Source organism: Phyllostomus hastatus, unplaced genomic scaffold, assembly GCF_019186645.2.
Source record: "Phyllostomus hastatus isolate PE091 unplaced genomic scaffold, TTU_PhHast_1.1 phas_contig_254, whole genome shotgun sequence".
Classification (NCBI taxonomy): domain Eukaryota; kingdom Metazoa; phylum Chordata; class Mammalia; order Chiroptera; family Phyllostomidae; genus Phyllostomus; species Phyllostomus hastatus.
The window spans coordinates 16,843,422-16,870,695 of NW_025333810.1; the positions used below are offsets into that span (position 1 = coordinate 16,843,422).

Sequence of the window (27,274 nt, forward strand, 5' to 3'; positions counted from 1 at the left end):
ACAAAAATGAAACTTTCTTGTTCGGCCAAGGCTCACTGTGCTGCCAGACGTGCAAGGGTTTGCAGAGGTCTCTGTGAAGTAAGATGGACTAGGTTTCTTTCAAGAGTTTCAGGGAAGACTTCAACAATAAAGCTGTATTTCCAGTCCCATCCCACTCTGAATTCAGACTTTTATCTCCCTTTGTAAATCGTTCCATTTACAAATTTTAAGACTATGATCATAAGACTGCAACTTTGAATGTATTTTTTGGCATGTTGTATGGTGTAACATGAACTACATAGGCCTAAAGTGAACCACACCACTTCTACTTTATTTCTGCTCTGTTTTAATGTGTTTATAGAGTTTGCGTTGGCCTAGAAGGGCAGTGAGATGCACCATGTTATCTGCCCAGTCCAGTACATTGTTTACAAAATAGATAGCTGGGAGGCCAAAGGGTTTTTAATTGTTATTATTTTCTGTTCTTTTGTAGAAAGAATGAAAGTGTTCATTAAAAAAATTACTAGTCAGAAACTATTTAAGTAGCTAGTAAATATAACAGACCATATATATATATATATATATTTTAATATATATAAAGTATATTTGACTCTATTTGGGGACATTTTGGCCACAATTTTTCTTTTTAATTTTAATTTTGTGTGTGTGGGGGGGAAGAGGCTAGGAATATAATGTATTTTGATTTTTTTCAGTTACTTGTGGTACTATTAAAAAGTTTAATACTGCTGATCTTACTTTATGCAAAATTTAGGTAAAAGACTGCAGATGCAGTGTATTTCTTTGTTCACTGTCCTTATCATTTTCCAGCCATCATTCTCTTTGATATTATTTTTCAGTATTCTCTCTCTGTCCATCCCCACTGCTCTCCCCACATGCTCAGAGTTCTGCCAGCCAAGTGTGCGTGGGAACCTTAGCAGCAGAGGCACCCCAAATTCATAGTATGTTGTTGTGACAAATGCCCACATGCTGCATCCAGGCTCCTGGGGCTCTGATTCCCAGCTGCATCACTTTCTAAATAACCCTATAATCTTGTGCATGCTACTTTTCCTCAAGCCTCAGTTTCCTGTCTGTGAAATAGGTGAAGGGAGGGTTGTGGGGTTTAAGTAATATAACATACAGTGCAACCTTGGACCCACTCCTGGCACAAGGTAATCACTAGATGCTCAGTCACTGTCATTGCCCAGTGCGCTCCTTTTCCGCTGCACGCTGGTGTGCGCAGTAGGATGAGGACAGAGGAGGACTACATCGGGAGTCCACCAACCTGAGGTCTGCATCTGGTTCTGCTGCAGTTTACTATGTAAGGTGACTGGGCAAATCACTCTAGGAATCCTGGGATCATCAAATTTTTGAATTTGGAAGAGACTTGTGACATTACCCTGGCATGCTACTTATAGATGAGCAAAGCAGGAGACCCACAGAGTTGGAAATTTCTTGTATTTAGTACATCAAGCCCACAATGTTATAAATATTATTGCGTATGGTGAGGCTAACATGAAAAATTGATTTAAAATCATTTAAAGAAGAATATTCAATATGTAATGGTATCGATAGTGTAAAGATAAAGCAAACATCATTTATGCCAAAGCTGCAGTGAGGGAAACCCTGCCTACTCTGGGTTCACGCCGTCCCTTTCAAAGACTGATAGAGGCCAGAACTCAGTGACAGCCCGCATGGTTTCTTCTAATTTAAACCCATATGGTTTCCTCTAATTTAAACTTGTTTTCCATTCATGATTATATATTCAAAGATAAAAAGCTTTGTAGATCTGAGTTTTTCCTAGTCTAATAACTAAAAAATCAGAGCACAAATGAGTATTGGTTAAGCATCTGACATGCTGTTCTGGAATCCTAAGTGCAGAAAGAAGCAGTAGTTGTTGGCAATTGCACCAAGCTGAGGGAAGTGTGAAACGCACTTTAGAAGGAAAAGGCAGATATGAAAACCAAAATGTCAGGAGCGGTTCTGATAGCGGGCGGGTTATCTTATCACATGCATATGGACATTTACTCATTGCCTTTCAGCCCAGACTGTTAAGTGCCTATATCACCTCTTCTCTTTATCTGTGTGTACACACAGGTAAAGCCCACTTCACACGGTAGCTGTATTTTTGAAACGTTATAAATCCTTTGAATGTGGTTTATTCAAGCGATACTTCAGGGCTCAGGGGAAGTTGCATGCTTTAAGGAAAACTATGGTAAAGGCTTTTTGTCAAGAAAAACCACTGCTTTAGTCCTTGTAAATTTGGATTTTTATATCTCATGTTTTCTTAAAGTAAAGCAGACATAACCAAAATGTTCAGGATCTGGGCATGTTAGACAAGTGTTTGGCTTTGTTTTGGTTGTTTGTGCTGTTGGTGGTTTGTTTTTGGAGGCATGGAGGGAAGCTGTGGCAAATGTCCTCTTACTGACCCTGGTTAAGCACCGTGTCCCCTCCTCCTGCTTTTTAAAGTGTGCTAGGTCATTTTTTAAGTGAACAAAAATTCTAATTAAATTTGCAGTTCTCTGACAAATAAGAAAAAAGAGAAGTTTTTATCTCTCAAACTAGGGATCGAGCCTGGCCCAAATCAGTTTTGAAATATAACATGGAATCTCTTGGTAGATTCTAAAAGCTACCTCTTTTTTTAGGTGGTCTCTGAACTGATCTCCTCACAGGGACAATCCAGAAGGAATACAGCTCATAATTTAAAGATAATATTTAGTGAAAGCTGGGTCTTGCCATTGTGTTATTAAATTAGCATCCCTTTCCTCCCCTGTAATTTTGTTTTTTGCGTGGTAAGTTTGAGAGAGAGGAGGATGTGGACAATGTAGGCCATAGGGTCTTTGCTAGTTTTGGAAGGTCTTTGGAGAATCAATTCTTTATTGGCATGTGCTGAGCCTGTTTTTGGCAACACAGACTTCACTCAGTGTGTGCCCACTGTGCAGACCCTGGGGACTTAAGTACATAAAGTCACTGCATCTTCTGTTTTGATTATATTGACTGATCCAACTGGTCCTTAAAACATGGGGTTTTCCAGGCTTTCAGTTATTATAGGCACAGAGTTGAATTCAAAGAAGACAGAGATTCTAGAGCCAACGTGAGCTGAACTAAATAGGAGGGCGAGGAGCATGAGGGTTGAGCTGGGTGATGGGGAAGGATGACCTGGAAGGAGGAAGGATGGGTGGCAGAAAGGATGCTGCAGAAAAGGTCTTCATTTGCCATAAATTACTCAAAACTGGGTTATAAAACCAAGGAAATAAAACTGTGAGAAGCACTTCTGATGCTTCACAGCAATATTTAGTTTCTATTATTACCCTTGTAACAATTACCCAAATTAATACTAAAAAAGAATTGACTGCATTTTTACAGTTTGTTTGTGAAAAGGTGCTGACATAATTGTAGCTCTTACTGCAACTGCAGTTAAGCCCTGCATTTAATTAAAAAAAAAATGAACTGTGTAATTGGTAGTCATAGCTGATATCAAACAATTAAAAATATTCTAAGCATTGTTTCAAGCTTCAAACATAATCATATCATAACTACTGTGGCTTATAAACAGGTTAAGTTATAAGATATAGTAACATCTTTAACCTAAAATTATCTAGGTTTGGCTAAATTGGCTTCCCTGTATTTTCTTTTACAAAACATTTGGTCTCAATTGTAGTTTTCTTTCTTTAAAAAAAAAAGTTCAGAAAAAGTTCAAAATGACATGATGAAATATATATTTGTTTGGAAAAATGATCTGGTTATTAACCTGGCAGCTATCTTAACATTTTAGGGTTATGTGATATAGTTTTTATATTAATACCATCTTTGAAATTTATTTACATGATGTAACATCTTCTATGGTTACATTACATCCTTGAAAGCAAAAATGCGTGAACTAGCCAAGATTCATGCAAGTTCTAAGCAAGACAAAATTATTCAATTTAAATAAAAAGATATTTGCTAGGTTTTAATTATGCCACTCAGAATTTGACACATATTTAATTTATGGCAAAAAATGGCAAAGATGGCTTATAGAAAATAAAATAAAATTTTCTATAAGAAAGAAAATTTTCTGTAAGAAAGAAAATTAGGCTTACCTAATAAGAAATGGCTTGTCTTCGTGAGGCTGCATAATTTTGTTTTGTAATGAAAGCAAAGGCCTGGGAAATGGGTTTTGTGAACAAGATGGAACCTTTGTGTTCGGTCCTCCTGTTAGTGGCAGAGAAGTGTCCTTGTGTTTACTCTTGCTGGGACTTTGGTCCGAAATGGTGTACTAGTCAAGAGAAGGCAAGTTGTTATTTCTTAAATAGTTTACAGTTACAGATATTATTGTTTCTGAAGTTGTTTATGGCTTGATCTTTCATCAGACATGCCCTCTTTTAAATTGAACCTCAAATTCTAAGTTAAATATTTTTGTAAAAAGAGAGTCAGTTATCTTTTTTAGGGTTACTTCTGCTAGTTATTACAAGGGTGATTATAGAAACTAAATGTTTCCATTGAGATAGAGAAGAGTGTGAATTCTGTGAGGCTTCTCATGATCTTATTTTCTTGGTTTTATAATCCAGTTTTGAGTAACTATATCCCAAGCTCAGAATTATTTTGTAAAAATATATACTTATATATTTTATCAAATTCCTATTGTTTTGAGGATATAGGAGCAATATTTTTCCCCTCAAACTATTATTTTAACTTACAATGAAATCCAGTGTGCTACAATGAAATAAAACTGAGATGATTTGGAAGTTTATTTGCAGGTTTGAATGTGCCTCAGTTAATCCTTTAAACATTATCGAATACCTTGGTATTTATATACTTTTAATTCAAAACAATTGTATAAAGGTTTTTTAGAATTATTATTTGATACTTTTAGTATTTAAAATAATGGGATCACTGAACTACAGAAAAAACACTTCATTTTCTAGGAATCCTCTTTTGTAGCTGTGTCTCAGTCACTGTTCTCTGCCCTTTATATCCCTTATTTATGTAAATCCTTGCATACCCTCTGGGGTTGTTATTCTCTTTTTACACATAAGAAAACAAACTGGAGATATTAAGTAATGTGCTTAAAGTCGAACAGCTGAGATTTGATTCCTGCTCTGTCCAATTCCACTTAACACACAACGTCCAAGGATCGAAAATTCTTTGTCATTTTCTTCTGTACTTAGTTTTTCAGAAATATTTAAGTAGAAAGAAATTTGTCTTGGAAAGGAAAACCCACATCCACCAGTAAAAAGCAACAATAATGGTGCTGTTTATTGAACACTTACTATGTGTCAGACTCTTATGTGGATTATCTCATTTCATCCTCACAAAAACACTTTGAAGTTGCATTAACATCTTTCTGATCTTCCAAATGAGATAAGTGTTTTGCCTGGGATGACACAGGTCCTAATTGCTGAATCCAAGGTTGAGCCCCGTGCTGTCTGATTCTGCTCCATGACCGTGTCTCCATTTCACTGAAATCTAAGTGTATACATTACACATTTGTATAATTGAGCTCACTTTCAATTACATGAAATTAAAAAAAATAACTGATGAACAGTTTATTCTTGACTTAGTTTTACTCCACAGCTTGGAAGATATAAATTATAATTAAATTTGCACAGGTCTAATGAAAAGTATGTGATTTATGTTATTCTACGCTTCTGTTGAGCATTGGAATATCTTTATTTATTGCCCAAAATGGTTATGTTAGGACTTTTATCCTTCTGTGTTTCAGCAGCAACACACTTATCTTTAAGACACATTTATATAGTCATTAATTCATAGGATCATGAAAGTTGGGCTGGAGGATCTCAAAATCATCTTATTTAATGTTCATACTTTACATTGTAGGACATGCAGAGTCATGTAAAGAGAATTACCTACATCTCAAAGTTAGCACTGCCCAAGTCAGAATTAGAACTCAGGATTCCTAATTTGTAGTTCATCTGCCAATGAATAAATGAGGAAACAGAAAGGCATAAGCCAGAGAAAGATAAACAGTGCTTTAGAATATAAAACACTTATGTCTTACAAAGGAAGTGGCTCTATTGGATGGGCTGATTTAATGTGATTACATACTTTCTTTTTAGTAGGAAAAAAATGGTGCCATCAAAGGGCTTGATCAAAGCTGAGAGGGGATGCTTTCGAATATTAATAACCATTGCCTCACTAAGTCCAGGATAGGCAGTGGTTAGTGTCCACAAGGCTGAAACACTGAGGTGCACGATGTCATCTGACCCACTCACATGATTTCTAACCTAAAAATATCTGTCTAATGAAATAAGCCAACCAAAGGACTCTATTCCAGTTTACTTTTTAGTAGTCCTGGAAATGTGGTCAGAGATTTAGGCAAAGCCAATATATCAAGACAATTGCAATCAAATACAAAATAAAAATACAGTAAAAGGAACATAGGAATCTCAGGGTCTCTAGCTCCAGGGAGGAGGAAATGAAAATGAGATCAGGTAACTCAGAGACCAAACAAACCTGTCAGTCTTTAAAGAGCATCTTCTCAAAAGTACATGAAACACCCCAAGAATTCTAGCTCATCCATAAATGTCCTTATCTCCTTTTCTTCATTCAGTGCTGTCCTATCTCTAATGTGTGGGATTTTGCAGTAGTGTGTGTGTGTGTGTGTGTGTGTGTGTAGACACTCCTTTCAAAATTTACTAAAATCTATGGACAATCTTACCAGATGATTACTCAGATGTACATGCATTATTTTCTTGAGATTTCAGGGTGTTTGTAGCCTTGTCTGAAACCTTTCTATGGACCCCAGTGTAAGATATCTTTCTGTTCTTTTCTTTCAACTCATAGTGTTTCCTGTGGAAAGAAGCGAATCCTAATAAGGAATTAGGAAGCTTGCAGGTTATGACAATGTGGTAATTAGGTGGTTGCTTTTCTTTGGTGCTGACAGTCATACCTCTGCTCACTAGAGGATTTGCACACCCTCTGCCCGAGACGTTCAGGTTTACAGGATCTCTTGGTTGGATTTCCGGGAAATCATGCCTTGTGGACTTGCCTGCCTCTCCAGGAACGCAGTACTGTCTTTCTGCAAGAAAGCACCGTGTCCCGGTGCCGGTGCCGGCGCACACTTGGCAGCCCCCTGGCCCTACTGTGTGAAATGAGCTTTATCATCAAGCCCAGACCAGGGCTGTTTAGAGGCCTGGGCCACTTCCATTTTCTGAGGCCCTTGATATATGGGGCGGGGAAAGCTAAAACAGGATTACAAAAAACAGGGATATACTTAAATGTTTACCTTTAACAACTTAATGTTTTTAATACCAGAAACATATAATTGTGCTATTCATAAGTTAATTACAGGATTTATAAAAATGTTAATTTATGGCTCACTACAGGCAGTGTGGTCCAGTCAAAGGACCCAAGTTTAAGAGCATGCAAAGAAGGCTTCCTTTTAATCCTGTCAGGCCATCTGTGTGATTGTGCTATAACCTTACTTGAAAATGACTTCAAAGGTCTGAACTTGAGGCTCTTTATGAATTGGCCCTGCTGACAGCTCCTGGGGAGGATCCCCAAAAAACTCCTCTGCTGGATAAGCTGGGGTCGCCCTGTCACCAGAACTGCTCACTTTTTCTTCTGAGCTCCACCCAGCTGAGGCAGCATGTGCTCTTGCCCTGGAACTGCAGGAACACAGTCCGAAGCCTCACCATGGAGCTCTACAGGGACCAGAATGGGCCACCTATGCAATAGGAAGAGTCCCAGGAATGGTCATTTGTCCCTGGATGACCTCAGCACTTGCTATAGTACTTTGAATTTCATTCAAAGAGCAGTATGCCCCCATTCAAGCCTCACTTGAAGGTAAAGCTCAAAATGCAAATATTCCTTCCCGGAGCAGTAGCTTGACCTGGGTTCACAGCCAGGAGTAAATCTCAGCTCCAGGATCCTGATGCAAGGGAGCATTGGACCCAGCAGAGAGGGACTGAAGCATGATAGAGAGTAGAAAAGGAGTCACCTACAGGGAAGACTCTGTGAGGGATAGTAACAATAACCCTCACAGGGGACGACAGTTTGGGGGGTTGTGGTGGGAGGAGCTACCAACACTGGCAGAGAGGCAGGTGTGTGCCAGTCTTTTAGGAGTTTCTGGCCTCACCATTGACTGAAATCTTTACCATGGCTTCAACTCTGCAGAGAACTGTGGCACATTTTTAAAGGAACTGAAATGTTCTCATAAAAAATAAATATGTGAAGGTGAGGGATGTCTTAATTAACAGTGGGGGTATTGTCCTTTCACAGTGTATATGCATATAGATCACCATAATGTGTATTTCAAATATCTTGTCATTTTATTTGTCAATTATACCTCAATAAACCTGGGAAAAAACCCAAAGAACTAAGGGGGGATGAGGAATAATAAAAGAAGTGTTCATTTTAGCCAGTAAAGCAAAGCACACTTTTCTAGCCCTCATTTGTGTGGCTCAGTGGATTGAGCACCAGCCTGTGAACCAAAGGGTCACTGGTTCAGTTCTCAGTCAGGGCACGTGCCTGGGTTGCAGGCCAGGTCCCCTGCTAGGGTGTGCAAGAGACAACCACACATTGATGTTTTTCTCCTTCTTTTTCCCTCCCTTCCCTTTCTCTAAAAGTAAATAAAGAAAATCTTAAAAACAACAACAACAACAACAACACACACACACACACACACACACACACACACACACACTTTTTCAGGTAACATTGCATCACTTAAAATTCTCCCAGTTGGATTTTCACCTCTGCCCTAGCTGTGTTGGCCTGTTCAGAGGACAGAGAGACATGGTCCAGCCCTTACTGCTTGGGTGCCTAGAAATTATCATATCCTGTCATCTGTATCCTTGTGGATATCCATTCTTTTATCTACCTATCCGTCCATCCTTCCATCCAGCCAGCCAGCCACCCACAGACATTTACTGAGCCATGTACCACCGTAAGCTAAGCTATGTTAATTACTAGGGATACTATGGCGAACAAGATAGATTTTATCTTTACCCTCATTGAGGTTCTAGATTGACAGATTTTAATCAAGCATTTCTTTAACACTGCCTCACAGCCCAAAATTTGTTTCAATAACTAGCTTTGACTCTCTACATTCTGATGTTCTTGTTGTAAAATTGTAAAGGATGACCCTTCCCACAGTTAGTAAACCCATTCTAGACATCAAATATCCAGAGTTTACATGGCAAAAATCCACAGATTGTGGTGCCAGAATAAATGTCTTCTGATTTGTTTATGTGTGTATGTGTATCTCTCCTATTGAACTGTGAATTATTTGAGGGTAGGGACTGGATCTTCCAGCATTAAGCCTAGTGGCTGACATTTACCTGCTTACTAAATATTTGTTGAGAGATTGCTGTCTGGAAGGTCAGAAGTCTGCCTTCAAGGCTCACCGTTACCGCCATCATTTTCTACCCTCTTCTGGGTCTTGATGGGGAAGAGACCTACAGCAAACAAGTGTGTTTGTTTAGTCCTCTGTACAATGGTGCAGCCCTTTCTTCAAGAAAATGATTCAGAAAAGCCAAAACCCACCCTTCTCCTATATCTCTTGTTGCAGGACAAACTCGGAATCTCATTAGGTTTTTCCTGTAAGCAGTTATCTTGGGAGGAGAGTGACTCGAGGGGGCTCTCCCTCGGGGCCATGCCTGGTCGGACAGCTGTGACCCTCACACTCTCGCTTTTTGGAGCACTGAATCCGAGGGTCGATGGCGTCTCTGCCGTTGTCCTGTGATCCAGGGCAGGACAGTGCAAACTGGAAAATGCATGTATGCTCAGTACTGTCTCGACTTGACGTAAGGAATGTCTCCTAAATTATTTAAGATCTGAAAATATGTTTTGTACCCTGGACAGATGGTCACTTCCCTCTAATAAAGCGTGTCTGACAATCACACTTTATTGGTGTGGTTAGGAAAAGAATGTCGTAGGCTTAGGAAAACATAATAATTTAAAGAGTGACACATTTCAGCGAAGAAATAAAGCTGTAGACTGCTCTGAAAAGAAAGTAAAACCATAGGAAACCATGACTTCACTGGGACAAATATTTTGTGTCTTCAGAAAGTTCTTTAAAAAGTGGGTGAGTTCTAGGGCATGGTGTCTGTGTCTGCACATACAAAAAAATAGCCTCTGCCTGATTTTTAAGGGATATTCCCTATGACTGCCTTGTAAGTATTTAATATGATTGCTGTTTAACAGAGCAGTTTGCACCTAAGCTTTGCTTCAAGCTGCTTAGCAATCGTATTCTTCATTAGCTACCACGTTGAAGTATAAAATCTGTAATAGTTTTCACCAAGGTCTGTATACTGTTACACCCACTAGAATTTATAAAACAGAAATTTCCGGTACAGTAAGGGTTAAGTAGTACTCCTTAAGATACATTGCGTGAAGCATATGGAGAATGCAAGTGTGTGCCACAGTGTCTGCCATAACTCTAAGGTGTTATTTTATAGTTCTCTGTAGTGAAGATCTATATGGTATACTACTATTAATAATGTGCAGGCCCCATCAGCTCATACTGGTAATAGTTCTAGAATTTTTTTTAACAAAGCAATGGTCTCTTTCTCTGTTTGGTGGAAAATGAAGGTTTTCTTTTTCCAAGTGGAGGAACATGTTAAGTCAGATTTCCTTATGGTTTATTTTCCAAAATTGATACTTTCTCACATATAGTATGTTTTTTGTAACTGTTTATCTTACTACAACCCACCTTTACTGATGCGAGGCAGGATGGTGAGTAACTGTGCATTCGTGCTGGTCAGTCTGAGACTACCCTCAAGGCAGGATGCTCTGACACGAAGTGCGGAGATCCAGTTCTGCAGATCCCGCTCCCCCTCAGCAGAAGTGAAAATGAGAGAGAGAGAGGAGTGAGAAGGGCCTGAAGCGGGAGGCTCACGGGGAGCTGTGGCGTTCTGCTCATTCATCTCAGCGTGTGGAGAAAAACGTGCTAATAATGTGAGCTGCCCTTTGTTTATCATACCCCCAGTTCACGGCAGCAACCTTTATAAGCCCCCAATGACACTTAATAAATATGAGAAGACACAGGCTTTTTTGATTACTTAGATCTAAATGTTTATACAAGCTTTCATGAGAGTTTTTCTTCACTTACACAGATTTCTCTCCATATGAAACAAGTTTTCACAGACGCCAAATTCATTTCATTTGTAAATATATTTAATAGAAGTCAGGACTTCTTGTTGCTTACTTTAATTAAAAAACTAGATTTTTGGAAAACTGAATGGAAGCAATTTTTAAGTGGGTGAATTATGTCAAAGAATTTTGCAGTTTGTGAAAGACATTAATGAAGATACTAAAAAAAGAAAGAAAAGAAATGAGAAAAAGAAACGGCCACATGAAAATATTTCTGAGGCTGTTCTTAGCAGTCGGGATTAGCAGTGTTTTCCTTTTTAGTGTTGATGTTCTGTGGACCCTGGAGACGGTCGCGCACTGTGGATATTATTGCTGCAGCGGAGGAGAGGGAGAAGGGTAGGTTTGCAGCAGAGCCTGTGGATGGCACCAAGCCAGTGCCCTGAAAAATGGCAAACATGTCACAGCTAACAGCTGGACGCAGAAATATTTCTCTTTAATTTGGATGGATAAAATTTTTTTCACAGCAGGGCACTCTCAAAAGAGTACAACATCAAAGAGGGCGGGTCTCACCAGTCAGACATCAACCGGCTCCAGGATGGAGCAAAATGAATGGACTGTCAGGACTTTTCCAGCGCATATGCTTCTGCCAAGTGAAAAGTTAAAGGCTCAGTGGCTTGTTCAGATCACAGACAAAATCCTGATAATGGAGGCCCGATTCCCCAAAGTCTTCCTCTGATCAACAGACAGGGGATGTCTGAAGAGGACTCCAGATTGATGGATGGCAGGCTTCTATTGATGGCCGTTGGCGTCCTCGGAGATAAGTGCGACTGACTCACCAAATGCTCAGCGGCTCTCCGGAGCTCCCGGATCTCTGCGCTGGATTCCTGAGTCGCCCAGTCTCCTCTGCGAGCCTGACACACAACAGCAGCCGCTGACCCACAGTGCGACCAAAATACCCATTTCCATTTCTTCACATGGCCGGCTCTCTGACGGAGGCTTCACAAACCCCACCACGGGTGTTTTACAGTTTATTGACACTTTTCAACGGTTTTTCTGATTACCATATTTCAGCCTTGACTTATATGTTAGTATTATCTGCAAGCTCAACATAAACCTCTAATGATTTTCTAATATTTCTGAGACTTGATGAATGTGAATTGACAAAGTACAGTATATAGCTTTATATCAGCATTACTGAAAATACAGCAACGGTGTATATAACCATTACTCATTTATTTTATGGGGCGTTTATTACTTGGCCTTTGAAGCCTCGTCTCAGAATCTTGCCATTCCAAATATTTCAAAATATTGCAAACCAAAGTGAGAGGAAAGAGTTTTTTAAAGAGAAATAGCAACAAAAAATAGTTAATTGTAATGAAGGGAAGAGGAAGAAATGATTGAAATGAAGAAAAAAAACCCTAAAGTATTATATACTTGAGAAAAAAGTTGAAAAACTGAACACAAACAAATACAGCCACAGTAGCTAGTATTTGCTTTAATGAAGAAACTTTCATTGTAAAATATGCATCTTCCTCTGCAAACATATGCCTTACCCGTGTTTTGATATCCCTGGTCATTATGGCGCATTGCCAGTGAAGGGACAGTGGTTTAATGCAGTGTCGGGGAGTTGTCTTTATCCGTTACGTGGTTGCTTTGCGTAAATTTTAAATAGTTCTCACTGAATTGACATTTATTCTGAAAATAGGGAGTTGTTTTATAAATGACATTATTAATCACTGTGAACATTTTCATGGCTCTCATTTGGAGAATTTCAGATGCTTTTAAAGAAAAAGCTCTACTATTTCTCCATGATAGGACAAATGGGATGTGAAGCAAAAAGCAATAACAGGACAGCCTGTGATTCAGCCTGTGATTTCATCCTTGTCACACTCACCAACTGCCTTACTGTGGGCAAGTCATTTAACCTCATCAGCCCAAAGTTTCTTGCCTGTAAAACAGAGTGACGTTCCAGCCTACCTTCAAGGTCAGTTATAAGGCTCAAATAAGCTTGTGAAAGTAATATATAAACTAAAATCCTTGCAGATGTGTATGACCTACTCTTCTTTCATTGTATTAAGGTGGAGACAAATGGTTTCACTCATTCGTAAAACATTGATTTGGGGGTCTGTCTTCTCAAGCCTTGATTTAGCTTGATAGGAAAGTTTAAAGAAGTTGGGAGACCTCAGTGGTGTTCTTGCTGTTTTCATCTCTGGCTTGGGCAGCAGTGCCCAGAAACCCTGGCAAACAGGGATCTCTGAAGCTCCAGGCTGCCGTCTACAAATGTCCCCTGCTTCTCATCCATGCACTTTGGGTGACACGGAGAGCTCACCTGCCTTGAGCCTGTCCGTCATCCATGTGGAAATGAAGCACTGTAAGTCGGGCCCTCCTCTGGCCGGGAATGTTGGTGGCCTCAGAGGTCAAGCATTCCGATATGATGTTCAGGGACAGGTCTGTTGGGGTCCTCAAGCCATAATTAATTAAAACACTTGTAATAACTACCTGTTAGTTACAGATATGCTCCAGGAATGCTTTTAAAGGTGTGGTGAGTGTCTGTGTCTTTCTGATGACATTTTTATAACACTGTACTAAACTGAAGAAATTAAATTTAGGAAACGGAGAATATAGGATGGGAGAAATGCTTCTTTTCTAGATAGTATTCATTCAACATTTTAAATATTTCATTTTATTTTATTTTTTTTGACAGACCCATCTGGGAAATAAAAACATAAATTGAAATGACTGGTTTACTTTTATACTTCCCTATGGCATCCCCAATTTTTTCTCCTCTCCCTTTCCTTCTCCCTCTCCTTCTTTCAACAGACATTGATTCCCTGATATGCACAAAATCTTGTATAACGTAGCTATGGGTAAATTTTAAGAATATTTGAAAAACATGACTGCCCTCATTGAACTTATGGTCTGCTAACTTTAGAAATGATGAGTTTGCATACGCTGCATATATTATGTCATGGTCCGTGTCCGTGAGCATGATGGCAGATTATGCCTGGGCTGGCACTTCCCATATAACTATAGTTATATGGGACAGCTAATGCCCTTTGGGCTCTTACTGTGTGCCCAGTGCCTATTTGAGTCCTTTATGTATACCGTAGCTCATTTGATTTTTCCTGTTGGTCCTTGGACACAAGGCCTGTCATCAGCACCATTTTTTTAAAGACAGTCTCAGCTTCCTCAAGAAGTTACAAAACTGCTCAAAGTCACACGGCCACCTGAGGTGGAGCCACAGTTGTAACCCACAGGTGTTGGAGCTGATACCCACATACACGCTCTTAACTTCTACACTCAGTCCTCTCCATTCATTTCCATTGCTTGTTTTCACTGGTAATACTTAAGAAAGTCTCCACTAACAACCACGCTAGTAAAAGTAAAATCTTTTATTTAGCAACAGAGGTATTCTGGTTTTAACTTTTTAGAGTCAAAACAATGCTGTAGCCTGTAGCTATCCACAGTCTACAAAATACTGCACCATCACCTCCTGGCACCGAAGAATCTCACAGTAAAATGTTTCTATCCATCTTGGCAGACAGTGTGTTTTTTCAATTGAGTTTCTCAAATTACTAATACACTTGGTTATTGAAACCCAAATTTTCTGTATTTTACACTGGGTGGAGATATGCTGGAGGAGATCTAAGAAACCATCTTTGTGGCTGTTCATCCCGGGGTCCTCCACGTGCTGTGAAAGGGACTGAAACAGTGCCAGGATCTGGGGTCTACACCAGGAACTCCCAAAGACCCCTCTCTCCTCAGCCTGTTACAGTGGAAATTGTTTAATACATTTCAATCATCTCATGAAATTCACCCTTGTATGTCATAGAATTGAAAGAAGTTAGGTTCAAGGAAGATGTCATATTTTCCTTAAAAACCCCTACTGTTAGGGCTTAGAATGAAGTTTTAATTACATTGAGTGGGATTCCTTTTCAGGCTTTGAATAAAATCTCAGATCTCTTAAGAAGCTAAAAAATTATTGTGAAAATTCAGTTCAATTTACTTCAGCATGTTTTGAGTTCCTCTTACAGGCTGGGCCCTGTGTTAGATGTTTGGGCATAAAATGTGCTCCCTCGTGTCAGCTGCTCAGTTGTTAAGATCATTGACTCTCTTCTGGGTATTTGCAGGAAAATATGAGACCAGGGAGACCTCAACACACTTCAGATAGGAAGGCAGAAGGATCAGGGGGAGGGGGAGGGCAGTGTGAGGATTCCTGGAGCTGAGGCTTCCTTCTGCCACTGACTAGTAGTCATCTTACTTTGTCTAAGTCACCAACTTTTGGAGGCCTCATTTCCTTATGTATAAACCAGTGAGGCTGGAACAGATGATGCCTGAGGTCCCTTCCAAATCTGCTTTTCCTAGGCTTTAAATTCCTGGGCCAGGGTACCAAGTATTCTAACAGGAGAATTGGTGACTGACCTCTTCATGGGGGTCTCCCTACTGCAGGCAGTGCGTTGCCTGTGGTTTTTTGAACAGGGTCCCTCAGTTCACTGCAGGCCCTCGGTGACATCCAGGAACTGCCTAGGAGAGCAAGGTGAGGCTCATTGAGCTGGTGGGGTGTTCCTGATGGACTTTTTACCCATTTTTATAGTGGACCATGAAACTTTCTTGTTATCTGGTTGTTATAGTGGACCAGGGCAAGTCCTTATCTGTTTTTATAGTATCTGTCTGTTACATTTAAGACTTCTTTGAATTAAAGGGGAATCCTTGCTTTAAAAGATCATTGAAAGCCTTTCTCTGCTCTCCCACACCCTGGAAAACTACAGCACAGGAGCTGGGCTCTCAGTCAGATGATACTTCTGGGCAGCACAGGACAGATGAGTGTTTGCAGTGTTTCCAGGCTATCCATTCAGATGGGTTTCCTTGAAAGTGGTCCCAACTGTAATAGCCTAATGTTCAGGAATAGCAGTAATTCCTTTACAGCTGGGATTGCACACGTAGATGCATAAAGAGGCCAGGCAGGCAGGTAAATTACTGAAGAAGCCTGTAGAACAATAGGGAGTGGTAGCAACTATGGAGAGCTACTGGGTTGGCCAAAAAGTTGATTTGGTTTTTTCCATAAAATGGCTCTAATAGCACTTAGTTGTCTTTAATTGTATTTGAAACATTTTTGTTAGATTGATTTGTGATGGCTGGCATATCAGTGTGCATTAAAAAAACTTATCAAAATTGGTGAATTTTCATGCAGCCATTTTAATATTGAAGATGGAAGAAAATACACAACATTTTCAGCATATTATACTTTTCTCATTTCAAGAAAGGTAAAAACACCACTGAAATACACACAAAAAAAGGTTTGTGCAGTTTATACAGAAGGTGCTGTGACTGATGAAGCATGTCAAAAGTGGTTTGTGAACTTTCATGCTGGAGATTTCTCTCTGGACAATGCTCCACAGTCAGGTAGACCAGTTGAAGTTGATAGCGATCAAATCGAGACACTAATTGAGAACAATTAATGTTCTGCCATGCAGGAGATAGCCAGCATACTTAAAATATCCAAATCAATAAAGTTATTGGTAAAAATGAAAAATGTGTCTTTTATTTTGTGGGAAAAACCACACCAACTTTTTGGCCGACCCAATAGAAGAGCACATGGCTGATCTAGAGGAGGCCATCTTCTGTTTCTCAGCTTCAGTGGATGTGCGCTAGAGAATGGGGACCTATATTTTGATTTTTTTCAAGAAAAATGAGAAAATAAGTAAAATTTCAAATTTTCAAAGCACTGTGGAGGAAAAACAATGTTGGTCATTTGCCTGAATTCAGCCTGAGAGCCACTAGCCTGTAAATCTGACTTTAGAAAAACAGGTTACTCTGAACCACCAATATGGTTTTCTTGCATTTTGGTTAAAATGGGCCCAAGTCAGTCTCTGGCTAACATTGTTTCTCTGATTATTATTATTGTTAATGTAAGTTGGCAGCATTCATAAATGACAATGCCATGGATAAGCCACTCATGGCCGGGTTTATAACATACAATGGTGGTGCATCTTTACTCATGCTGTCCTCACTTAAAGTAGATTCTTTTTCTAGGAAAATAAGATAATGAGAGTGAGTGGTGCTTTCTAATGTCCAGGATTGCAATAAAACCTGCCCTTTGCATGGTGGTTTCAGTTATTGCCATACATGAATTATAATAAAGCAGAATTTGTGATCATTGTTTCGATCACATATGTTGCATCCCAGTAAGTGTTACTGGATTGAAAACTGTAAAAAATCCCTTAAAAAGATAAAAATGAGCTTTTACCCTTACTTATGTCTCTGCTCCCATTGCTATAAGATAAAAGAGAAAGTACAGGTCCAAAACAGTGGTTTTGAAATAGCAACAGCAACAATCACAGATGAAATCAGTGGTACATGTTACAACTGTTTTCCCTAGGAGGCTAACACAGGTGTAGTTTTTAACCTTGGGTAAAATTCTCAGCTTCATTATTTTAATCGCGCATGCAAAAAATAAACTACAAAGAAAGAATGGCTAGGTTTTCTTTTTATTTATTTTTTTCTCTTTGATTTTTTTTGGAAAAAATCAGAAAAGCACCAAGTATTGTATAATATATAAATACCAATGTACAGACTACCAAAAAAGTAAGTGTTAACACTTTGCCATATTTGCTTCAGAATTTTTTTAGAAAAAAAGCAAGCATTCCAGATAAAGTGTTAATCCCCTCTTTTAAATCAATTAATTAATTAACTAATTAATTAATTTTTAGAGAGAAGAGGAGGGAGGGAGGGTGGAAGAGGGAGAGAAATATTAATTGGTTGCCTCTCATAGGCACCCCGCCAGGGGACTGAGTCTGCAACCCAGGCGTGTGCCCTGACTGGGAATCAAACTGGCAACCTTTCACTGTATGGAGCAATACCCAACCAACTGAACCACACTGGTTAAAGCCCTCTCTCTTTTTTAAAAGAAAATTATTTATTTTAGAAAGAGAGAGGAAAGTGGGGAGGAGAAAGAGAGAGAGAGACATTGATATATTGTCCCACTTATCTATGCATTCATTGGTTGATTCTTGTATGTGCCCTGACCAGGGATCGAACCCACAAGCACGATGTATTGGGACAATGCTTTAACCAGTTCTAATCAACTGAGCTCCCCAGCCAGAGCTGTTCCCTTTGTTTTCTTCCATTCTCTTCTTTCCCAAGGCCAGTACTATGAGGAAGTTACCAGGAATTCTTCCACTGTGCCCTTTCAGGACTTTACAATGTATGTAGATAGATAGATCACTATATGTATAATACCATATACACTATTATAAGATAGACCATTATGAGTGTTCTTTTATAGATTTTGAAATGTTAACAAATGGTATCCTATGCATCAGTCTGCAACCAAATTTTCTCAGTCAACATACATATTTGATATTTATGTGAACTGGATCTTAAAACAAACAGAACCAGTTCAGTCATTTGAAGTGCTTTATACTATTTTATTGAATAAACAAACCATGATTTATTTATTCATCTAATGATGCTAATTATTATGAACAATGCTCCAAGGAATGCCCTTGAACTTGTTTCCTTAGGCACATGTATCAGAATTTCATTGGAGTAACTTCCTAGACATGAAATTGTTGAGTTACATGCATTGTCAGTTTTATTTCATATTGCCTAAATGTTCTCCAATGTGACTGTGCCCTTTTGTATTCCCTTTCAGCAGTGATGGACCTAGCTTTCTAAAGCAAACATGTCAAATATACTCTCTATAGTTTTGAGGGTTTTCCATTGCAGAACTTAACCCTTTTCCAACCAGTGTCCTAGGTGTTTCTTTACCTGCAGAGGATCAGTGGTCTGGCTTCCTTAGAAAGAACAGAGTAAATATTAAAACTTACGTTGTTTCATGTTCATTTGGGAAAAATTCCATAGTTTTCAGGAAAACTGTGCTCTTCTCAAGTGTTCTTTCAGAAGGAATCTTCCCTAACCTAAATTTGACTCTCTTGTCTTTTTTGCTATTGTTTGACTAAATAAAATTTCTCACCTTTTCAACATTTTCATAGGTCCTGAGGAGACTGTCTAATCACTTTGTGCATGATTTTCAATGTTTTTCTGCTTATTTTAAATCTTTTGAATGGTAAAGAAAACAAAATAACATTTGCTCTTGGCATTAATTTGTCTCCTTAAATTCCTTCAATTTTTTAGATCTCTTAGAATTTAACTTAAAATTTCCCTTTAGTGTCACACAAATATAGATGTCAAAGCAACCTCCAGGAACAACTTCCTGAACTTGAAATTGTTGCTGGTACCCTAGACTGAAACCTGTTGAAACATTTCCACTTGTAGTTCCCTCTCACCTGGGAGGCAGCACATCAGCCCCATTCTGGAACAGCCGGTGGATGCAGGCAGGCCCAGCGTCCTGGTATGGCTTAGTCACATACAAAGTCTGACCCCCTTGCTTTTTTTAAACTGAGCTCTTAAATGGAAACAAAGTTGAGCTAGGGATGGACAGTAACGACAGGGCCCAAACTACCCAGAGCCTTTTTGAGAAGTCATCCCTAATTTCTATTTAGCACTCACATTTGGGTGTTTTCCCAGTTTTATCCTTTTTTAATACTAGAGGAATGAACAGAAATAGGCATGAGTGCCTTCTGGTCCATCACTTCTCTTTTAAGAAACACTGAGTTTAAATGTTAGCTCCTAACAGAAAAGGCCCAGAATTATCTTGTGCCGGATGCAAAGGCACTCACGCCTGGCCTCCCTGCGTCACTGAAAGGAGCTGCTGGTCATCTGAGCATGATGAGCTCCCTACGTGCTGTGAATATACGTTGTTATGACTTGACATTTCACGACATACATGAAGCTTTCTATTTGGGGGAGAGTGGGGTGATATGGAGGTAATCAGACTGTGTTTGGGAAGATCACCCTGGCTACATTTACAGCATTGGTTGGAGGAGGCCTGGAGAAGCTGTTGGAGATCAGTTAAGAGACCATTGCAATACTTCTGGTGAGAGAGGAGGCTGATTTGGGCTAGGATGGTAACTGGAGAGGGACAGATGGACGCATGTGAGAAGTTTGGGAGGCAAATTTAACTGGATTTGCTGATGGCTGGGCTCTGGGGACTGAGGGAAAGAAGAGGATCAGTCATGGTTGAATGAGTCTCCTTGGTTCTGATCGGGTGCAAGGTTAGGGGGATGGGGTTTTCATCACAGCTTCACGTGAAATAGTTTAATATCAGTATTAGCTGAAGCCAGGGAGGCTCAGCCTCATGCCGTGTTCTACACTGTGTGATGTTTGGAAAAAACCTGAGAGCCATCTACTTTCTTTAAGGCAAGTAGCAGTTTCATTAGACAGGTAAAAATTCTAGGATTCCTGTAGCCATAATGCGCTTAGTTTAAGGAAATTATTGCTGAAACAAGAGTGTAGGAGGAAACACTTTTTATATTCAATTAATTTGCAAGACTGACTGGCTAGTGTCTGGTGTTCAAATGAGCTAACACAGAAGGTAGCACCCACTCCATATAAATGTTAGCGTTTTCCTGGCTGTTGGTGACAATGGCGAGAAGCACAATGGAGAATTGAACTTCTCAAAATGCTTCATAATGATTTTCACCAGCAGTCCTCATGGAAGGTTTGTTTGTACATGGGGAGAGGACAGGGCGGAGGGCTGGGCCATCAACATTTTTGGCTCCATTATAGCTAAACAGTGGCATTTAAGGAACGGGTGGCCTTGTTCACTGTTGCATGGGCTGTCGACGGCAGGCTCAGGGTTGAGACCTTCAATCTTTGAGCCAACTTCTTAAAACAAAAGCAAAAACAACAATAAAATAACTACAGTGTAATCTAACCTAAATACCAAGTCTGTCATTAGATTGCTCGTGTAGCAGATGTACTGATCACATGAAATGTTTCCATTCTCTGCCATCATCCCCAAACTAGGAATTTAAAGAAGTCATTAATCTGAAATATAATGTAATGTAGGACTGTATTCATTCTTCTCAGGCTACATTGATTATCTGCTGTGAACACTGTGGCATGCTATACAGTCATAACTTCCCAAACAGTTGTATTTATTAGATTGATATCTATCTTTTATTTGTGGGGGTTAGTGGAAAGGTTTGGGGTGGAGACAAATGAGTTCAAGAAAAGCAAAAAAAAAATCAGCTGTTTTAAATGGTGATAAAAGAAAAAAGAGAGATTGTCATCGCCAAGCCCTTTGGCACTCTGGATAGAAATACTGAGCTAAATTAATGTGAATGACCACACTAATTTTAGGTTCCAAATGTAACCAATGAGACTCTCTGTAAGACTTATACTCTGTGACTATTTATAAAGAAGTGGAAAAGCTGACTAGCAAGAGTAAGACATGATTTCTCAGGATGCTCTTGGGAACACCCCAGCAGCTGTCAGGTCCCACTGCTGGTTTTATTTGCAAAGGTCCTTCTGAGAACTGTGCCACTTGCTTCTTGGATGTCCCTTGGACAGGGAATGACCTTCTAGAATTGCTGTACAAGTGTGACCCCTGACCTCCCACCCCTCTAGAGAGCACACCCCCCAGGGGCCCAACGCTGACCTGGTCTGTGGAAGCAGGAGCTGATTGCCTCTGCTGTTGGCACCGCCTCCACTTGTGCCCGGCTGGCTAGTTGTTTTCCGTGCCACTTTGTCTCATGCTCATTGCCTGGTTTGAAGCAGATTTCACTTCCTTGAATGCCATCTTGAAAGAAAATCTGTTCGAGATGACTCAAGGCAATAGTTAATAGACCAACCTCAGTTAAGACATTTAAATCCATAGAAAACAGGGTTTTTTTCTTTTGGTTTTTGAGGGTCTGTCTTTTTTGATGACTCCTCTCCTAATAGTTTCAGGTCCGGACAGCTGAAGTCCTACATCTTCTGCGAGGTGAGAGTCCGTTTATTTCATCCAAATCACAGTCTCTCTTACCGGTTCTCTGCAGCTCCGTAACTCTCCAGCTGCCTTCTGCCAGGTGTCACCCAGCTCACTGAACAGACAGTTACGGCCTCTGAATGTCTTCAAACAGTTACGTGTTTGAGCCTGGGGGCCTTTAATGTGGATGTCCAGCCATGTCAGTGTGGCATCTCCTTTCAGCTTGCTTTGTTTATCCAGCAGCTCATTACTTAAGAGTAGCCTGTCAAACTAGGTTAAATATTCTTTGGGAAACATGGTCCCTCACATCCTTGAGATACCACAAATATGTTTAATGCAGGGAAGATTGGCTTGATAAGAAAAGTGTGATTGACTTGCATCACCAAAAAATATTTTCCTGTTGTTCGGGTTGAGTTTCCACAAGCATCAATAAGTACCAGAAAACCTAAGGACAATAAATTTTTGCAGCTGACACATAAAGACACCAAGGGAAGCAGGGAAAATGATTGCTGATGATTCATTCTAACTACTTGACCTTCTGACCTCTTCTCTAGATATATGACCAAGATGGGACACTACAGCACTTTATTGATGGTGGGGAACCTAGTAAGTCAAGCTGGATGAGGTATATCCGATGTGCAAGGCACTGCGGAGAACAGAATCTAACAGTAGTTCAGTACAGGTAAAGTATATCTCGATTTACCACTTACGGAGCTGAAGCCCTTGGGCCCGCATATGCCAACTCAGGCTTGCTGCTAGTTTTGAAACAGTTCTGCAGGAATTTTTGCAGGAGCTCTGCAAGGACTGGCAGAAATTGTTTTGCTAGGTTTCTGAAATCTCCTTAATTCTTGCAACCATAATTTCATGAGAATTGAGGAATAAAGATCCTAGTAGAAGGCCTCTTTCCCTCAGTGCACTTGGGAAGTTATTTCCACATCCTTACCTGAAGGAGCCCAGCAAGCCCACTGGCTTAGGCCGAGTGCCCCTGCAGAAGTGTGCACACCCACAGATTCAGCCCAGGCCATCTTCAGGCCTTCTCCCAGGCGGAACAGTTCCTTTGCACAAAGGCCTGGGAAACCAAGGACTCTCAGCCTGCCTAAGGCTACTTTTCCAAAACCATTATGCTCGGCAGCAAGATCTGAGCCAGAGTAACCTCTCATGATCCCTAGAAAGGTGCCAGTGCACTGGGCTTTGGTCCTTGGACGATTCAGAATGGTTCAGGAGATGAGGTGGTTCCAGAGCATGGGGAAGCGTCCGGTTTCCTGAGAGGTTGGAGCAAAGCCCAAAGACAAGGTGGAGCCACCCCCATTTCTCAGAGTCCCATAGGGAGGCCTCTGGGGGGCTCCAAAACAGATGCTCAGCCACATCTGCTCAGTGCACCTGTTGGTCAAGCTTTTCCATTTAGTGCTAAAGAAGGCTGGAGTGGAGACAAGAGGGCAGAAACAGATCACATAGGAAAAAAAGCCCTACCACTAAGCCTTCTTTTCTCAAAAATCCCTCGAAAACATGTGCCATATAAATATATGACCTCAGTTATAAACAGCCATGCTCCCTTTAGAATCAGAAGCAACTGTTTAGCTTTATTAGGCACCATTGACACATCAAAGCAGGAGGCCCTGTGCTCGGCAACTTGGAGTCCTGCCTGTGGCTATTTATTTTCCTTTCCTCTTTTTTTTTTTCTTAAATGAAGCCTTACAAAAAAAAAAACAGAGAAAGAGCTTTATTCCCCTTATAGGTTAAAGGCTGCACAAATCTGGCTTGCTCTCTGAAGGTCTCCAGCTCAAAAGGAACTTATTTGGGCAGCATGTGGCTTCACTGCCTTGGTTTCCGATGCAGTTATATTTCATGAAATAATGGTTCAAATGAACGCGTGCACGATGGTGTTTGGTTACACTGCTGTATACAGGCCTTTACTCACCTTTATTGCAGCCGCATGTCTGCCAATAAGTTTTTTATGAAACTCAGAGCTAGAGAATTAGTAAAGATTGTGCTTGTCCATTCAGCAAGAGACAGTTGGGCTGGTTCTGGAACGGGCACCCAGGGAGCTCTTGAGGTCAAGTCTGAATCTGGGCAGATGAGAAACCCCCGAGAGGAAGGTGGGCATGAGTAAGTCCTTACCTATCTGTCAATATTAAGTGAACTTTATAGCTCTCCTTTCATGATGGCGCTTAAACTTCAAGCTCTCTCTGCCGATCTGTTTTCGATTAGTTCAGATCTTTATAAAATGAACTACAAAAACACAATTTAAAAAACTGGCATCCATCACCAGTGACTACGTCCAAGAGTAAGAAAATAGAAAAGTTGGACCCTGAAGAGCCAGCCTAATTTTTATTGTACATGAATGTCCTCTTCACAAAAAGTCAGCTGGTTTAGATTCATTCTGTTATGATTTGTAATATCTAAATGGAATTTTCTTCAAAGCGCCCGTGATTGATTGACCCTTAGCTGAACGTTTTGTTTTTATTTTGAGGCTGACAATAATGTTTGTTGGCATGTGTTCTGCTTCAACTGTGTTGGGACGCCACGAAGCTATCTTTATGAGTCATCCAACCACAATACTAAATACATGTCAGCAAAGGAAATATTATCTGAAAAGGGAAAAATCCCTTTGATGTGCTTCAACATGCAGAGATTTCTGCGAGTTTTGGAAGCTCTGCCCGCTTGTAAGGAACGGTGTACGCTTACACTTTTTTTTTTCCCCATTTCGGCCTACTCCATGCCTCAGAAGACCACCCATTGCTTGAAAACAGTTCTGCTCTTTCAGCGGCAAAGTGTGTCATTTGGTTTTAGCACATTCATTTGCCGGGCGCTGTGTTTATATTAAGGGAAGCCAAACCGAGAGATGAAATGTTACAAGGGTGAAGTACAAAGTAGACTCAATTTTTCTCAAGTTAGGAGATGCCAGTGATTTATAGCTCAACTCCAATTTTGATTTTTTTTTTTATGTAGCAGTGGAAAGAATTAATAAAATGCACAGCTCTCAGGGATGCAGCGGGAGGAAGGGTAGTGAGGTCCGGACGACTGGCTGGAGTTTTTGTCAGATATTCATAGAATGTTGGGAAAAAACATTCTGCTTAGCTAGCAGTGCCCTCGTGAGACAGAATGGCAGCAAGTAAGGAAAATAACAAGATAAATGAAATTTTTACAGCTGCAAGTAAAATATTGAGAATCTGCACTTTTTTATTGATCTTTATGATCCTATTGCCAAGAGCCACTTTGTGGTGACAAAATATGTTGACAAGTGCATATCTCACTGCCATGAAAAATGTGGTGAAGGATTCGCCTCCTGTCTGCAGTGTTGTACAAGGAACAAATTGCCTTGCTACAGCCAATTCCTTACAGAAAGGCGAAATTTAAGGCCCACCAACCCTAAACACTTTTATCTTGAACTTGGGGCTAATATTTGGAGCAATTCTTCATTGAGAAAACCAGTTGAGGTCTCATTTATTTTTAATCTGTAGATTTTTCTTTACAGTATCAAAGGTGTTATTAAGGATGGTTTATTTCTTGGTACTTTCACTCTCTCATTGCAGAGTATAATCTTTTAACCAGAGTAAATTCTCCTCTTGTATTTACCGAGTTGCCATCCATTTCACATGAGGGGTTTTCCCTTCTCCTGTACCAAACTTTAGAAAGAAGATAATGGGGAAGATTTTTATTTTTTTCAATCCTTATATCACAGAGCTCTGTAATTTTATTACAAATTTGAGAACTCCCAATGCCAAGTTGCAAGAAGATACGTAGTGCTTTTCCTTCAAATAAGAAATCAATAGTATTAATTTATGTACAAGGAGGAGGCATCAGTGTATCCAGTTTGCCAAGAGGGAGAATTTTCTCATCGTTGTGAGGTGGGATTTTTTTTTAATGAACTCTTCCTTTCTGCTGTCTCCTGGGCCACATATCTATTTCTCCAGCCAAGACGTGCTAGGAAGGGACACTGTGGAAATAAACTGTGAACTATTTATCCTGCTGGGTCCCGGGCTCTAATTGGTTTCTGGGAATGATAAGGTGGGTGTCAATTTTATTACAAACAGAAACTGTTTAGGCGGAGCTGGGCAGAACTTTTTGGGGGCAATAAAAATGCGGATGGGGGCACGTGAGTCCTACATATTACTAAGCTGGGTTTTCTTTTGTTTTGAATAGGTCGAATATATTCTACCGAGCCTGTATAGATATTCCCAGGGGTACCGAGCTCCTGGTGTGGTACAATGACAGCTATACGTCTTTCTTTGGGATCCCCTTGCAATGCATTGCCCAGGATGAAAACTGTAAGAATTTATTTTAGCTCTGCATTTACATCTCAAAAGCCCTACTTTAAAGCTAACTTTTTTAAGCATGTTGTTTGAAACTCCTGAAATGTGTTCACTCTGCCATATAACACAAATGTGCTCAAGTCTGTTCCATCATTTTCTTTTCCCTGTATGTCCTTTATTCTTTCACAGGGTGTCTTGACTTGTGCAAGGCAATCCTTCCTCACCTGTTTACAGTGCCCAAACCTGTATCAGAGTTTCACATAATTGCCAGCAGCAATGTTTAGGCAGCTGGTGTTTACTGAGTGCCTGTTGTGTATCTGGTTCTGTGCTTGCCACCTTACAAGGATGCGAGGGCAGCATAAGATACAACCTCTGCTCTGAAGGGTTGTGCAGTTCCACTGCAGTCGTGCCAAATGCAGAAGTGAGAGGATGAGAAAACGGTGCCCTTTTACCAGGCGTAACCCCCTCCAGTCCACAGGGCGTGCTTCTTCCCAAGTAGTTACTGTCGTGAGAAACCGTACTAAAAATGGTAGACATGTCACTGAGGAACTTGTGTCTCTCTAAATTTCTTAGCCTAAACGAACCCTGTAATTTTAATCTATCTCTCTTACCACGGCAGCCAGCATCTTCTAAAAAATAATCTAACATCTAGGCAAATGCAAACTTGCAGCAGTTTTCATTTAAACTTTATACTTTTGTTCTATCAGTTCTTTGGAGAGTATTTTCAGGTGATTTTCAGTATTTGCAAGAGAATTAGGTAATTCTGATGTGCTTCAGTGAGAGACACTGGTATCAATGGTGCTGTTTTTTCCTTTTCACAAAATTGACTAATCTGTGAACTGATCATTTGGGATTATGTGGCAGAAAAGGAAGCTGAGGGAACAGATCTATTTAAGAAACCTTGTTTTGAAAAAAGAATGTTTTATGTTACTTTATCCTTCTCTACTTTCTCTCACACACAAACTCCAATAAAAATCCTTCATATTACTACTGAACAAAATGCTGATGATCAGGTATTTATTTTCCACATTGCTTTTATTTTCTTTGTGAAAAATAGAATCCCCAAAAGATGTATTACTATCAACTTTCCTTTTCTACTTTAGCCCAAAACCAATCTCAAATCAAAACACGAGTCTTCGGACATATTGCACATTCCTCTGATTTCCCAAGTTTCCATTGGAAAGTTTCTTTCCTGCGG

The 27,274-nt window shown here is 40.0% G+C and overlaps 1 protein-coding gene across 1 annotated transcript in view; it reads left to right on the top strand.

Moving 5' to 3' along the window:
* Window positions 1-27,274, top strand: part of PRDM6 (PR/SET domain 6) — a 96,894-nt gene that overhangs the window by 43,695 nt on the left and 25,925 nt on the right. The window contains exons 4-5 of the mRNA XM_045838029.1: window positions 22,378-22,505; window positions 25,967-26,091. Coding sequence (XP_045693985.1) covers window positions 22,378-22,505; window positions 25,967-26,091 — 253 coding nt within the window. The remainder of the gene's footprint in view (window positions 1-22,377; window positions 22,506-25,966; window positions 26,092-27,274) is intronic.